The sequence below is a fragment of the Bos indicus x Bos taurus genome, chromosome X (genome assembly GCF_003369695.1).
Source record: "Bos indicus x Bos taurus breed Angus x Brahman F1 hybrid chromosome X, Bos_hybrid_MaternalHap_v2.0, whole genome shotgun sequence".
Taxonomy (NCBI): domain Eukaryota; kingdom Metazoa; phylum Chordata; class Mammalia; order Artiodactyla; family Bovidae; genus Bos; species Bos indicus x Bos taurus.
In genome coordinates, this window is record NC_040105.1 from 12,263,368 (window position 1) to 12,278,524 (window position 15,157).

The 15,157-nt window shown below is 39.4% G+C and overlaps 1 protein-coding gene across 4 annotated transcripts in view; it reads left to right on the forward strand.

Annotated features, from left to right (window-relative positions):
• The window catches only part of GLRA2 (glycine receptor alpha 2), a 211,339-nt gene that overhangs the window by 77,739 nt on the left and 118,443 nt on the right, over positions 1 to 15,157 (forward strand). For all 4 annotated transcript variants that reach the window (XM_027534633.1, XM_027534634.1, XM_027534635.1 and 1 more), the window contains 2 exons: positions 1,767 to 1,904; positions 3,809 to 4,023. In XM_027534633.1, coding sequence (XP_027390434.1) covers positions 1,767 to 1,904; positions 3,809 to 4,023 — 353 coding nt within the window. The remainder of the gene's footprint in view (positions 1 to 1,766; positions 1,905 to 3,808; positions 4,024 to 15,157) is intronic.

Genomic DNA, 15,157 nt, shown 5'->3' on the forward strand with positions numbered 1-15,157 from the left:
CAGGCCAGAATACTGGAATGGGTAGCCATTCCTTTCTCCAGGGTATCTTACCAGCCCAGGGATCGTACCCAGGTCTCCCACATTGCAGGCAGATTCTTTAACAACTGAGCTACTAGGGAAGCCCCCTTCAAGGCTTAAAAACTCCAATTAGTAAATATGCTTGGTGCTTGCAGGATCTAGAAGTAATGAAATCAAAGAAGCAGTGATGTGTTTACCACTAACTTTGACTGTGAAGGATGGGAAGTGTCCTTTACTTTTCTACCCTCATATTATACCGTTCTCCCCCACATTTTTCCCTCTTCTATTTGACCCCAAGCTGCAGCTTCCAAGTGGCTGACAAGGACTATTACTGTAGCGGTCAGCAAGAAAAGGGTGCTTGGCAAGCCTCTAGTATTTGGTGGAGATATCCAAGAAGTCCTCATACAGTACTGATGTGGAAGAGATAGGGTTGACCGCTCTCTTTGTGGACCATCAATGCTTGTACAAAGCCCTCTTTGTGACTCCTTGCTTGGTTTTAATTTCTGGCTTTGAATGGAAAAGGTGGTCCAAAGAAAGAGGAAAGTAGATTCCAATTAATTTTGCAATTGATTTCTGGGTAGCTTTGGTGAGTCATTACCTTTCAGTAAACAAGAATAAGAATCTATAACCTTAATAAACATGCTGGGGTTACTGGCTAGCCAAAACCTCACATAATAACCCTTGTCTGCCTCACTCTCCTTTTAGAGTTTATATCATACATAAAGGAAGAGGAGAGAGAACTGATGCCTGAAAAAAGAGTAGCCTTCATTTCCAGGGTGCAAAAAGATCCAGGAGTACCTGACATAACAACCTAGTTAGCAGGAGCTTGGAGACTAAGAGCTGACTTTGGTTTACTAAACTGATAATAATCTTACTTCGAATGGTTCAAGAGTCATGTAACAATATGACTATATAACAGAGAATCTGCTTTACTTCGTATTCAGCATTGTGATGAGTAGGCCCCTTTAGCAAGAAACTAGCACTAATGAATATGCTTAATTTGCATATTCTACAACTTTCTCTTAGGTTACCTACCTACAGCCTTTCCCATTTGCTAAAGTAATTGAGGATTGACCATAAGGACTTGAACATAAATTTTCTGAAAACAAAGGTAATAGACCCAAAGAGAGGAGCCAAGTTTGTAATGCAAATATTTTAAGCAGGGCTGTGATGACTCCATGGAGAAGGAAATGGCAACCCACTCCAGTATTGTTGCCTGGGGAATCCCAGGGACGGAGGAGCCTGGTGGGCTGCCGTCTATGGGGTCCCAGAGTCGGACATGACTGAAGCGACTTAGCAGCAGTGATGAATCCAACCTCATTTTTTAAAAAATGCTTTTCATTTCTCATACTGAGACTGGTGCCATGAACTGCATTGTTTTATTGGATAACCACAGACACAGCTCTTTCAAGTAAAGACAATCTTCAAAGCATTTCTGTTTGTTTACTAGTTTGTTCTTCAGAAGATTTAGTGGATAAAGAAGGCAGAGGAAAAATGGACTTTATAGATCCCATTCTCTCATTATACAGAAAAAAATCATTCAGAAATAGCTTTTTATCTTCAATTTCTTTGGCTCCAATGACATGTAGTTGTCATGATGATCACAGCTCTTTCATTAAAAAATGCTCTTGAATTGACTGATTATGTCTGCTTTAGATGACCCCCTTGATTGTTTCTTTACCTGGCTAGACTTTCAAGCTTTCTTGGAAAGATGCATTCAATTTTTCACTATGATTTGTTTGCTCCAGTTGGGTACACAATGAATGACCTGATATTTGAGTGGTTAAGTGATGGTCCAGTTCAAGTTGCTGAAGGATTGACCCTGCCTCAATTTATTTTGAAAGAAGAGAAGGAACTCGGCTATTGCACAAAGCATTACAACACTGGTAAGTTTCCTTTCAGCTGCTAAACTCAAATGGGCTCCATCTGCAGCTTGGCATATATATCATATCACCCTATTTTCTGCATATTGATCAAGAAAGTGGAGCTACAAAGAACTGCCCTGGGCTTGGCTCAAAATCCCTTCAGCACATAAGATGCCTATACCCCTTGGAATGGGTCAGAGAGCACGACAGGTAATTTTTTCAAAAGAGAGAGAGAAGAAAAGAGACTTGGGAATCTTGTGCTATTCTCTTGCTGACCATCTACTATCAAATGACTTTGAGGAAAGATGTATACTTTGTAAGTGGTACAGGAAATGTATAAATTTTGGCCCATTCCCAGCATCCACTCTTGACATTGGCTCCTCAGATCAATTTGCACTTTCAGGACTTCCGTGGGCCAGTGGTTAAGAATTCACTTGCAATGCAGGGGTCAAGGGTTCGGTCCCTGGTCGGGGAACTAAGATCCCACATGCTGTGGAGCAACTAAGCCTGCGTGCCACAACTACTGAGCCTGTGTGCTCTGGAACCCGTGTGCCACAACTAGAGAGACCATGCACCACAACAAAAGATCCCACATGACACAGCGAAGATCCTGCTTGCCACAATTAAGACCTGAGGCAGCCAAATAAATTAATACATCAATTTTAAATTTGTACTCTGCCTTAGTGGAAGAGAGAAATTATAGGTCTTTGCAAACCCAGAAATACAGCTGTTGTACTCTCCAGTCCTAAACAGCGTGCATGAAAATCAGTTGGTGGGAAGCCAGCTGGCTCTAAAAGCCATGCACTGTCACTAGTGCTGACAGACACATGGTGCAAGGGGAGAGTCTGAGGTAGTAGCAACAAGTGGGCATGTTGTTACCAGGAAGATTATTCCTGCTCAGTAAAGTCGACGGCTTTTCCTGGGATTGTCCTGGTCTTTCATATCACACAAGCTGATCAAGGAGAAGCAATTGAGACATGATGGTTTGTTCAGTGACTGCTCAGGGAGTCACTGCTGAGTAAATGGTCCATGAACATTTGTTCTAGAAGTCAACAATGCTTTCTATGAAATAACGAAAATCTGATTCTAAGGTCTTCTTCCTGAGCAAGAAGAACCCAACCCTATCTCTTATCATTTGTGTGGGCTGAGCCAAATTACCTCTGGGCTTCTAATGCCAAGCCAATTAAAAAGGAAGGGAAGTGGTAAGGGGCAGGAACATCTGTCTCTTAATAGTGTGTTAAAAGTTGTAATGTCTGTACATGTACTCTATTTTAGAGGCAATGCAACACTGTAAACAGATTCTAGGTATATTCTAAATGTCCTCAAGTAATTACACAGCAGATTATGAAATTTTTACAGTGATCAGATTAAATTCACAGCTTCTAAAAATGTCTATTTTTCTCTTGCTATTGCTAACATGAAGACAGATATACAATTATCCAAATCCTTTAGGAGCCTCACATGAACTTCACTGCTTAGGAAGGCATGGTTTCAACTATTTCATGTTATATGTTATGTATTAAATGCCATATAGTGTATGGTACACATATACACTGTAGGTTACATATTGTATGCTATATATTACATGCCATAATTCCCACAAAACGTGAATAGTCTCTTTCCACTGAACAGTCTAGAAAATTCTGAAGCTCTGTCTAAACAATCACACTGCAAGAAGCACAGATTTGGAAACTAAATATGCCATATGGTTTTGAGCCAGTGACTCTTTAGATCACTCATTCTCACACTGTCATTTTCATTACTGGTTGAGTTGGAAAAGAGGTGAATTGGGTTTGTAGGGTCAGTGTTTTGTGCAATCTTTCAAATCCATCTTTAAGGTTCTTTTTTAATAAAAATAAAGTGGGAGGCTGGAATGGGAAAGATGATTTCAAATTGGCTTTTAAATCATCATTTCCTGTTTCCAGGAAAGTTTACCTGCATCGAGGTTAAGTTTCACCTGGAACGTCAGATGGGATATTATTTGATCCAGATGTACATCCCCAGTTTGTTGATAGTCATTTTGTCCTGGGTCTCTTTTTGGATAAACATGGATGCGGCCCCTGCCAGAGTTGCACTGGGCATAACGACAGTCTTAACAATGACCACCCAGAGTTCAGGCTCCAGGGCATCTCTGCCAAAGGTAAGAAATCTCCTCACTTGACAAGTGACCTGAGAAGTTTGTCAAAGGTGTTACGGGCTGGAGAATTCTGTGAAGACAGAAATGTTTGCTCCTGTGCGGCACTGCTGGAGCTGCAAATGTAGTAAGAGAATGGAAAGCTAAGTTTAAGAGCATTAGAGTTCTTAGAACAAGGGGGGATCTTTGCAATCAGATTAATTAGGGGAAAGGAGATTCAGGGTTGAGAGAAAAGAGGAATGAGTGGAGGAAGAAACATGGCTCAGGAATTCTCAGAAGCCCGTGAGTACTTTTGACCCCATGTTGTTTACGAGGCATGAAGCTTGCAGGAATTGGAGTAAGATTGATACAACTTATGTTGTATTGTCAAGTATTTATTGGGGAGGCTATTGTGATTCATATACTCAGTGAAGTCATTTACTGTAATAAAAGATTGAATTTGTTCTTGTTTAGTGACTGAGTTGCGTCTGACTCTTTTGTGAACCCATGGACTGTAATTAAGCTACTGCAAATTTACACAGAAAAGCCATATGCAATGAGTGTACATAGGAAATGAACGTGCAGTATTAGGGTGCAGCAAATCAGATATCTGTTTGTTCACTATGCCTTAATTTACCTTAATGGCTAATAACATTACTATTTTGAGTAACATAACAGAGTAACATAATAGAGAATAACAGTGGAGTCACTGAAGATGGTAAAAATTCTGGCAACTGTGGCAGGTTTACAAAGAAGTATGGAGTGGATATTAGGGGCAAAAAGACATTTTGAAGTACCTCGAATAATAAATCATAATGGTTGCCTAATCTATTTTTATGTAAGAGTGGCCGTCTGCACTTGTAAATATTTCTCAGGAAAATAATGATAAACATCCTGCTTGTGAAATGCCTCAGCACCTCAGAATGTTCCTATGTATATTTGCCCCTTTCACTGAGTACATTGAGTCATTAGCCTCAATTTTCCAGGACTGTGAGTTCAATTTAGTATTCAGTATACACTGTCTCATACTGGTTTAGCAGTTACTACAAAATCCAGTTCCAGAAAGTAACTGAGATGTAATCCTCTATCTTTGCCGGCTTGGGCTTATGTTTAGTTGTGCTGCAACTGACACGATAAGAAATGTTATATCATGTTCCACATTATCGCCTGTGTTGGAAGATAAGATGACATATGGAAGAGTTCTGTGGCTTTAATGGAGTTTGGTTGAATAGTGGGGAAATAGTTATACTAATTTTTCAAGTTTCATGCCTCCAAAGATAAATACTAGATAATGTATGCTAATAGAGAAAGGAATAGATCTGTCTCTGATACTTTTTTACTTTATAGGATAACAAATAGTACAAAACGCTTATGTCATATTTCTACTGGAATACAGATGTCAGAAATGGTAACAGCTTTTTTTTTCAGCTACATAATCACATATTAGTATTGCCTAACATAAATTTTAATCCAGTCTGTGCCTCCTCCCAAACAGGTTGATTTGTTTATTTCCCATTATTTATTAGTTACCGCCATCACTGTATGCCATGCCATTTAACGTTAGGACACACAAACATATCACACAATTTAATAGATAAAGTATTGGTGGTACACTGCAAACAGATAATGTCAAAACAAGATATTTAGCCTCCAACAACTCATTGATACAAAAAGAATAGTCATTTATTTCAAAATGGGAGCTTGAGATTTTATAAATTTGTTATTCATTCTTATTAGCCATTGTGATTTTACATCACGGTCAAAACTATTGCTATAAAGGAGACTAATCAAGATGGTAGAGTAGGAGGACATGGAAGTCATGATGTATTCATTTGCCATGAATACATCAAAAATACATTTGCATGTGGAACAATATTCATTGAAAACTAAATGGAAACTAGCAGAAAGACTCTTGTACAAGCAAGGCTAAGAAAGATACATATGGAATCGAGTAGGAACAGGAGAAAAACAAGTCAGGGCCCATGACCCTGGGAGGGCTCTCAGAGGAAAAGAGAGATTACATGAACAAACACCAACACCAGCTTTGGGGAGTGAGCAGTGAAAACCACGGACTGGATGCCCCAGTCCGGGGGTCATACACAGAGTAGATGAGCCCTCTTGGCTGCTTGGAGGACACTGGGACCAACAGGAGGTCTGTAGGAAGCCTGGTCTCTGCTCCTGAGGAGTGCTTGTGCGCTAGCTTGCCTCGGGGTAGGGCAGTGAAGATGGTTAGAGGACTGCTCCAGGGGCTGTTTCCCACAGCTGCTTGGTGTTTGCTCCAGCAAAGCTTACTACATGTCTCAGTGTAGTATGTGATCTAGGGCTGCCACAGCCAGGGATAAAGCTAGGCCAAGGGATACAGAGATGACCTAGTCCCAGGGCAAAGGATGGGTGACGCAGCAGTAACTACTGTTGGCACATACTCAAGCATCGTATCAGAAGCAGCCCAGAACTCTGAGGGCGGCTACTCCACCACAGCTGACCCGGATACACAAAGAGAGTACACACTGGCCCCTCCTGCCCTTCAGTGCAGCTCCACAAAAGGGCGGCAGGGGCACAGACTGGGGGAACTGATCAGCAGTGAGGGACAAGTGGGACTTGGACCTGAGGCTGCATCTAAGCAGATAGAAATAATTGCTGGCACCTGCACAGGCAGCACGGAGAAGGCGATGGCACTCCAATCCAGTACTCTTGCCTGGAAAATCCATGGACAGAGGAGCCTGGTGGGCTGCAGTCCATGGGGTCATGAAGAGTCGGACATGACTGAGCAACTTCACTTTCACTTTTCACTTTCATGCACTGGAGAAGGAAATGGAAACCCACTCCAGTGTTCTTGCCTGGAGAATCCCAGGGATGGGGGAGCCTGGTGGGCTGCCGTCTGTGGGGTCGCACAGAGTTGGACACGACTGAAGTGACTTAGCAGCAGCAGCAGCAGCACAGGCAGCACATTAGAAACAACTCAAACTTCTGTCTATGGCAAAAATGAGCTGAGAGGGCTCACATGGGCTTCCCTTCTTCTGCAATTTCCATCTCTGGGGCGAAAGTCCCAGTGCTGGGAAAGGGAAAAGCAGACACCTAAATGGAACAGAGCCAGCTCAGGTCCAACCCACAGGGCTTCTACTCCAGCTACTTGGAGGGCAGGCCTGGCCATTGAGTAGAAGGAAAGTCCCAACTCACACCCAGCTACAGCTCTAGCTCCTCTGTCTCCAGCCTCATATCAACATAATAGCTACTAACATAATAGCTACCAGCACAACTTGAGGAAAGACCTCGCTTATGTCCAGATCAAATCTGCTCTCTCTCCAAAGGCATTAGGCACACACAGTCTGCATAGGGATGCTTCCATATATGACACCTCTTCCAGACTGGAATAGATAACTGTTTCACTTGAATTCATACAGGCAAAGAAAGTTAAGGAAAACAATAAAGCATAGGAACTACTCTCAGTTGAAACAGTAAGAGAAAAACCACTGAAAATACATAATTCAGGTCAGGTCAGTTCAGTTCAGTTGCTCAGTCATGTCCAACTTTTTGCAGCCCCATGGACTGCAGCACGCCAGGCCTTCCTGTCCATCACCAACTCCTGGAGCTTACTCAAACTCATGCCCATTGAGTCGGTGATTCCATCCAACCATCTCATCCTCTGTCATCCCCTTCTCCTCCCGCCTTCAATCCTTCCCAGTATCATGGACTTTTCAAATGAGTCAGTTCTTTGCATCAGGTGGCCAAAGTATTGGAGCTTCAGCTTCAGCATCAGTCCTTCCAATGAATATTCAGGACTGATTTCCTTTCAGATAGAGTGGTTGGATCTCCTTGCAGTCCAAGGGACTCTCAAGAGTCTTCTCCAACACCACTTTCAAAAGCATCAATTCTTCAGTGCTCAGCCTTCTTTATAGTCCCAACTCTCACATCCATACATGACTACTGGAAAAACCATAGCCTTGACTAGATGGACTTTTGTTGGCAAAGTAATGTCGCTGCTTTTTAATATGCTGTCTAGGTTGGTCATAACTTTTCTTCCAAGGACCAAGCGTCTTTTAATTTCATGGCTGCAGTCACCATCTGCAGTGATTTTGGAGCCCCCCAAAATGAAATCTGTCACTGTTTCTGCTGTTTCCCCATCTATGTCCCATGAAGTGATGGGACAAGATGCCATGATCTTCATTTTTTGAATGTTGAGCTTTAAGACAACTTTTTCACTCTCCTCTTTCACTTTCATCAAGAGGCTCTTTAGTTCTTCGTTTTCTGCCATAAGGGTGATGTCATCTGCATATCTGAAGTTACTGATATTTCTCCAAGCAATCTTGATTCTAGCTTGTGCTTCACCCAGCCCAGCGTTTCTCATGATGTACTCTGCATATAAGTTAAATAATCAGGGTGACAATATACAGCCTTGTCATACTCCTTTCCCAATTTGGAACCAGTCTGTTGTTCCATGTCTGGTTCTAACTGTTGCTTCCTGACCTGCATACAGATTTCTCAAGAGGCAGGTCAGGTGGTCTGGTATTCCCATCACTTTAAGAATTTTCCACAGTTTGTGGGGATCCACATAGTCAAAGGCTTTGGCATAGTCCATAAAGCAGACGTAGATGTTTTTCTGGAACTCTTCTGCTTTTTCAATAATCCAACAGATGTTGGCAATTTGATCTCTGGTTCCTTTGCCTTTTCTTAAACTAGCTTGAATGTCTGGAAGTTCATGGTTCACGTACTGTTGAAGCCTGGCTTGGAGAATTTTGAGCATTACTTTACTAGCGTGTGAGATGAGTGCAATTGTGTGGTAGTTTGAGCATTCTTTAGCTTTGCCTTTTTTGGGATTGGAATGAAAACTGACCTTTTCCAGTCCTGTGGCCACGGCTGAGTTTTCCAAATTTGCTGGCATATTGAGTGAAGCACTTTCACAGCATCATCTTTCAGGATTTGGAATAGCTCAACTGGAATTCCATCACCTCCACTAGCTTTGTTCGTAGTGATGCTTTCTAAGGCCCACTTGACTTTGCATTCCAGGATGTGTGGCTCTAGGTGAGTGATCACACCATCGTGATTATCTGGGTCATGAAGATCTTTTTTGTATAGTCCTTCTGTGTATTCCTGCCACCTCTTCTTAATACCTTCTGTTTCTGTTAGGTCCATACCACTTCTATCTTTTTTGTGCCCATCTTTGCATGAAATGTTCCCTTGGTATCTCTAATTTTCTTGAAGAGATCTCTAGTCTTTCCCATTCTATTGTTTTCCTCTATTTCTTTGCACTGATCACTGAGGAAGGCTTTCTTATCTCTCCTTGCTATTCTTTGGAACTCTGCATTGAAATGGGTATATCTTTCCTTTTCTCCTTTGCTTTTGGCTTCTCTTCTTTTCACAGGTATTTGTAAGGCTTCCTCAGACAGCCATTTTGCTTTTTTCCATTTCCTTTTCTTGGGGATGGTCTTGATCCCTGTCTCCTGTACAATGTCACGATATTCCATCCATAGTTCATCAGGCATGCTGTCTATCAGATCTAATCTCTTGAATCTATTTCTCACTTCCACTGTATAATCATAAGGGATTTGATTTAGGTCATACCTGCATGGTCTAGTGGTTTTCCCTACTTTCTTCAATTTAAGTCTGAATTTGGCAATAAGGAGTTCATGATCTGAGCCACAGTCAGCTCCAAGTCTTGTTTTTGCTGACTGTATAGAGCTAGAGATACTCTTTTAATTATTAAAATACATAATTAAATAGAAATAAATAATTGACCTGATAAAGAATGCTGCTGCTGCTAAGTCACTTCAGTCATGTCCGACTCTGTGTGACCCCATAGACGGCAGCCCACCAGGCTCCCCCGTCCCTGGGGTTCTCCAGGCAAGAACACTGGAGTGGGTTGCCATTGCCTTCTCCAATGCATGAAAGTGAAAAGTGAAAGTGAAGTCGCTCCGTCGTGTCCGACTCTTAGCGACCCCATGGACTGCAGCCTACCAGGCTCCTCTGTCCATGGGATTTTCCAGGCAAGAGTACTGGAGTGGGGTGCCATTGCCTTCTCCGGATAAAGAATGCAAAGCATTGCTAATAAGAATGTTAACTGAATTGAGGAAAACAATAGATAAATATAATGAGAATGTTAATAAGGAACAAAGAATATAAAAAAAGACTCAATCAGAAATAAGGAATTCAATAATGGAAAATAAACACACTAGGAGGAATGAAAAGCAGACTGACACAGAAGAATGATAAGTGATCTGGAAAACAAAGTAATGGAAATCACATAAAAGAAAACAAATTTTTAAAAATGAGAACAGTTTATGAGATCTCTGTCTTAGCATTAATTGTACCAATATTCAAATTATAGGGTTCCCAGCAGGAGAAGAGAGAGAAGGAGATTGAAAATGTATTTGAGAAAATTATGGCTAAAGACCTCCCAAACTGGTGAAAAAGGAAAGAGATATCCAGGTACAGGAAGCACAGATAGTTCCAAATAGTATACAACTAGACAGATATATCATAATTAAAATGGCAAAACTTAAAGACAATTTTAAAGGCAGCAAGATAAAAACAGACTCATATACAAGGAAACTTCATATGGCTATAAGCTGATTTTTCTGCAGAAATATTGCAGGTAAGAAGAGAGTTGCATGATATATTCAAAGTGTTGAAATGGAAAAACCTGCAACCTAGGATACGCTACCCAGAAAGACTGCTATTAGCATCAAAGGAGATATAAAACTCCTCAGAAAAGCAAAAGCTAAGAGTTCATCAATACTAAACCTACTGTAAAAGAAATGTAGAAATGTTAAAGGGTTTTCTCTTTGAGGGAGATGGGAAAAATGTAAGAATCTATAGAAAATTGAAGTTCCAAAACGAAAGGAAAGGAAAATACATAGTAAGGATTGAGGATCTACCACTTAACTAAGCCAGTACAAATATTAAAAGACAAAAAATTGTAAAAGCAACTATAACTACAATAAAGAGTTAAAGGGATAAACATGAAGATGTAAAATATGACATTAAAACACAAAATGTTGGGGAGAGGTGTAAAAAATGATCTTTTAAATGTGTTTGAACTAAAATGCTTATCAGTTTAAAACAGGTAGATTTGGTTATAGGTCAACATATATGAACCCCATGAAAACCACAAATAAAAAACCTACAACAGAAACACAAAAACTAAAAAGAAAGAAACATAAGCATATTATTACCAAAGAAAATCATCAAACCACAAGGAAAAAACCAAAAAGAAATAACCAGAAAAAACTATAAAAACAGCCAGAAAATAAGTAATAAAATGTCAATCAGTACATATCTATCAATAATTACTCTAAATGTTAAAGGACTAAATGTTTCACTCAAAAGACACAGAGTGGCTGATTGTATTTTTTTAAAAAAACAAGACCTATCTTCATGCTGCCCATAAAACTCAGTTCAGAACTAAAGACACACACAAGGCTGAAAGAGAGGAAATGGAAAAAGACATTTCACGTAAATGGAAATGACAAGAAAGGAGGCAGTAGTAATACTCATATCACACAAAATAAACTTTAAAACAAAGGCTATAACAAAAGACATAGAAAGACATTATAAAATGATAAAGTGATCAATACAAGAAGATATTACACACATTAACAAATGTGCATCCAATAAGGGAACATCTATACACACAAAGAAATACTAACAGAAATAAAGGGAGAAATGGACAATCATACAATAAGAGTAGGGAACTTAAATGCCCCACTTACATCAATAAACAGATCATCCAGAAAGAAAATCAATAAGGCAATACTCATCTTAAATGACATGATAGACTAGTTAGAGTGACTAGATATCTACAAGAAATTTCATGCCCAAACAGCAGAATACATATTGTTTTCAAGTGCACATGGACCTACTTCGAGGACAGATCACAAGCTAGGCCATAAAATAAGTCTCAACAAATTGAAAAGGACAGAAATTATTTCAAGCATCTTTTCTGACCACAACAGTGTGAAGTTGAAAATCTGTTACAGAAAGAAAAATGAGAAAAGAACAAACACGTGGAGACTAAAAAACATGCTACTAAAAAACTAATGGGTCAATGAAGAAATCAAAGAGCAAATGAGAAAAATGAATCAAGATAAATGAAAAGGGACACACAACTTTCCACCACAACTTTCCAAAATCTATGGGATGCAGCAAAAGCAGTTCTAAGAAATTTATACCAATACTGGCCTTCCTCCAGAAATCAGAAAAATCTCAAATAAAAAAACACAGTCTACCACGTAAAGGTATTAGAAAAAGAACAAAAAAGCCCAAATTCAGCAGAAGGAAGGAAATAATAAAGGTAAAAGGGGAAATAAAAATAGAGACCAAAAGAAAATATCAAAGAAAGTGAGAGCTGGTTTTTCAAAAAGATAAACTTGATAAACTTTTAGCTTGTTTCACCAAGAAGAAAAGAGAGAGGACCCAAATAAACGACACAATAAGTGAAAGAAGAGAAATAATGGACAATACCACACAGGTACAAGAATCGTAAGAGAATACTACCAACAGTATATGCCAACAAATAGTACCTCAAAGAAAGGACAAATTTCTAGAAGCATACACCTGCCAAGACTGAATCAAGGAGAAACAATTTGAAAAGACCAATAACGAGCAGAACCATTAAATTTGTAATTTTTAAAAAAACTAGCAAACAAAAGTCTAGGACCAGATGGCTTCACAGGAAAAATCTACCAAACATATAAAGAAGGGCTAATACCTATGCTTCTCAAACTATTCCCCAAAACTGAAGTCGACAGAACACTCCTAATTCAATCTATGAAGCCACCATTACCCTTGGTTCCAAAACCAGAAAAAGACACTGCAAAGGAAGAAAATTCCAGGCCAATATCACTGATGAACACAGATGCAAACATATTCAACAAAATATTAGCAAAATGAATCCAAAAATATATAAAAAGGATCATATAGCATGATCAAGTGGGATTTATCCCAGGGGCTTAAGGATATTTTAATACTTGCAAACTAATCAATGTGATACACCACATTAGCAAAAGGAAGAATAAAAATCATATAATCATCTCAAATAGCATTTGAAAAAATTCAATATCCATTCAGGATATTAATAAAAACTCTCATCAAGGTGGATATAGAAGGAATATATTTCAATATAATTAAAAACCATTTATGACAAACCCACAGGTAACAACATACTCAATGGTGAAAGATTAAAAGCCTTTATTTTAAAATCAAAAATAACAACATTCATTTATGATTAAAAACCCTCCAGAAAGCAGGCATAGAAGGAACATACCTCAACATAATGAAAGCCATATATGATAAACCCACAGCAAATATTATCCTCGATGGTGAAAAATTGAAAGCATTTCCCCTAAAGTCAGGAACACGAAAAGGGTGCCCACTCTCACCACTACTATTCAACATAGTTTTGGAAGTTTTAGTCACTGCAATCAGAGAAGAAAAAGAAATAAAAGGTATCCAGATTGGAAAAGAAGAAGTAAAACTCTCATTGTTTGCAGATGACATGATCTTCTACATAGAAAACCATAAAGACTCCACCAGAAAACTACTAGAGCTAATCAGTGAATTAGTAAATTTTCAGGATATCAAATTAACACACAGAAATCCTTTGCATTCCTATACACTAACAATGAGAAAACAGAAAGAGAAATTAAGGAAACAATTCCAATCACCATTGCAATGAAAAGAATAAAATACTTAGGAATAAATCTACCTAAAGAAACAAAAGACCTATATATAGAAAACTATAAAACACTGATGAAAGAAATCAAAGATGACACAAATAGATGCATGTCCTGATGAAAGTGAAAGTGGAGAGTGAAAAAGTTGGCTTAAAGCTCAACATTCAGAAAACAAAGATCATGGCATCTGGTCCCATCCCTTCATGGCAAATAGATGGGGAAACAGTGGAAACAGTGTCAGACTTTATTTTTTTGGGCTCCAAAATCACTGCAGATGGTGACTGCAGCCATGAAATTAAAAGATGCTTACTCCTTGGAAGGAAAGTTATGACCAACCTAGATAGCATATTCAAAAGCAGAGACATTACTTTGCCAACAAAGGTCCATCTAGTCAAGGCTATGGTTTTTCCTGTGGTCATGTATGCATGTGAGAGTTGGACTGTGAAGAAGGCTGAGTGCCGAAGAATTGATGCTTTTGAACTGTGGTGTTGGAGAAGACTCTTGAGACTCCCTTGGACTGCAAGGAGATCCAACCAGTCCATTCTGAAGGAGATCAGCCCTGGGATTTCTTTGGAAGGAATGATGCTAAAGCTGAAACTCCAGTACTTTGGCCATCTCATGTGAAGAGTTGACTCATTGGAAAAGACTCTGATGCTGGGAGGGATTGGGGGAAAGAGGAGAAGGGGACGACAAAGGATGAGATGGCTGGATGGTATCACTGACTCAATGTACGTGAGTCTGGGTGAACTCTGGGAGTTGGTGATGGACAGGGAGGCCTGGCGTGCTGCGATTCATGGGGTCACAAAGAGTTGGACACAACTGAGTGACTGAACTGAACTGAACCATGTTCATGGATTGGAAGAATCAATATAATGAAAAAGCAATCTATAGATTCAATGCAATCCCTCTCAAACTACCAACAGTATTTTTCAGAGGACTAGAACAAATAATTTCACAATTTGTATGGAAATACAAAAAACCTCGAAGAGCCAAAGCAATCTTGAGAAAGAATGGAACTGGAGGAATCAACCTGCCTGACTTCAGACTACACTATAAAGCTACAGTCATCCAAACAGTATGATACTGGCACAAAGACAGTAATAGAGATCAATAGAACAAAATAGAAAGCCCAGAGATAAGTCCATGCACCTATGGACACCTTATCTTTGACAAAGGAGGCAAGAATATACAATGGAGAAAAGACAATCTCTTTAACAAGTGGTGCTGGGAAAACTGGTCAACCACTTGTAAAAGAATGAAACTAAAACACTTTCTAACACCATACACAAAAATAAACCCAAAATGGATTAAAGATCTAAATGTAAGACCAAAAACTATAAAACTCCTAGAGGAAAATATGGCAAAACACTCTTAGATAAATTACAGCAGGATCCTCTATGACCCACCTTCCAGAGTAATGGAAATAAAAGCAAAAATAAACAAACGGGACCTAATTAAACTCAAAAGCTTTTGCACAATGAAGGAAATTATAA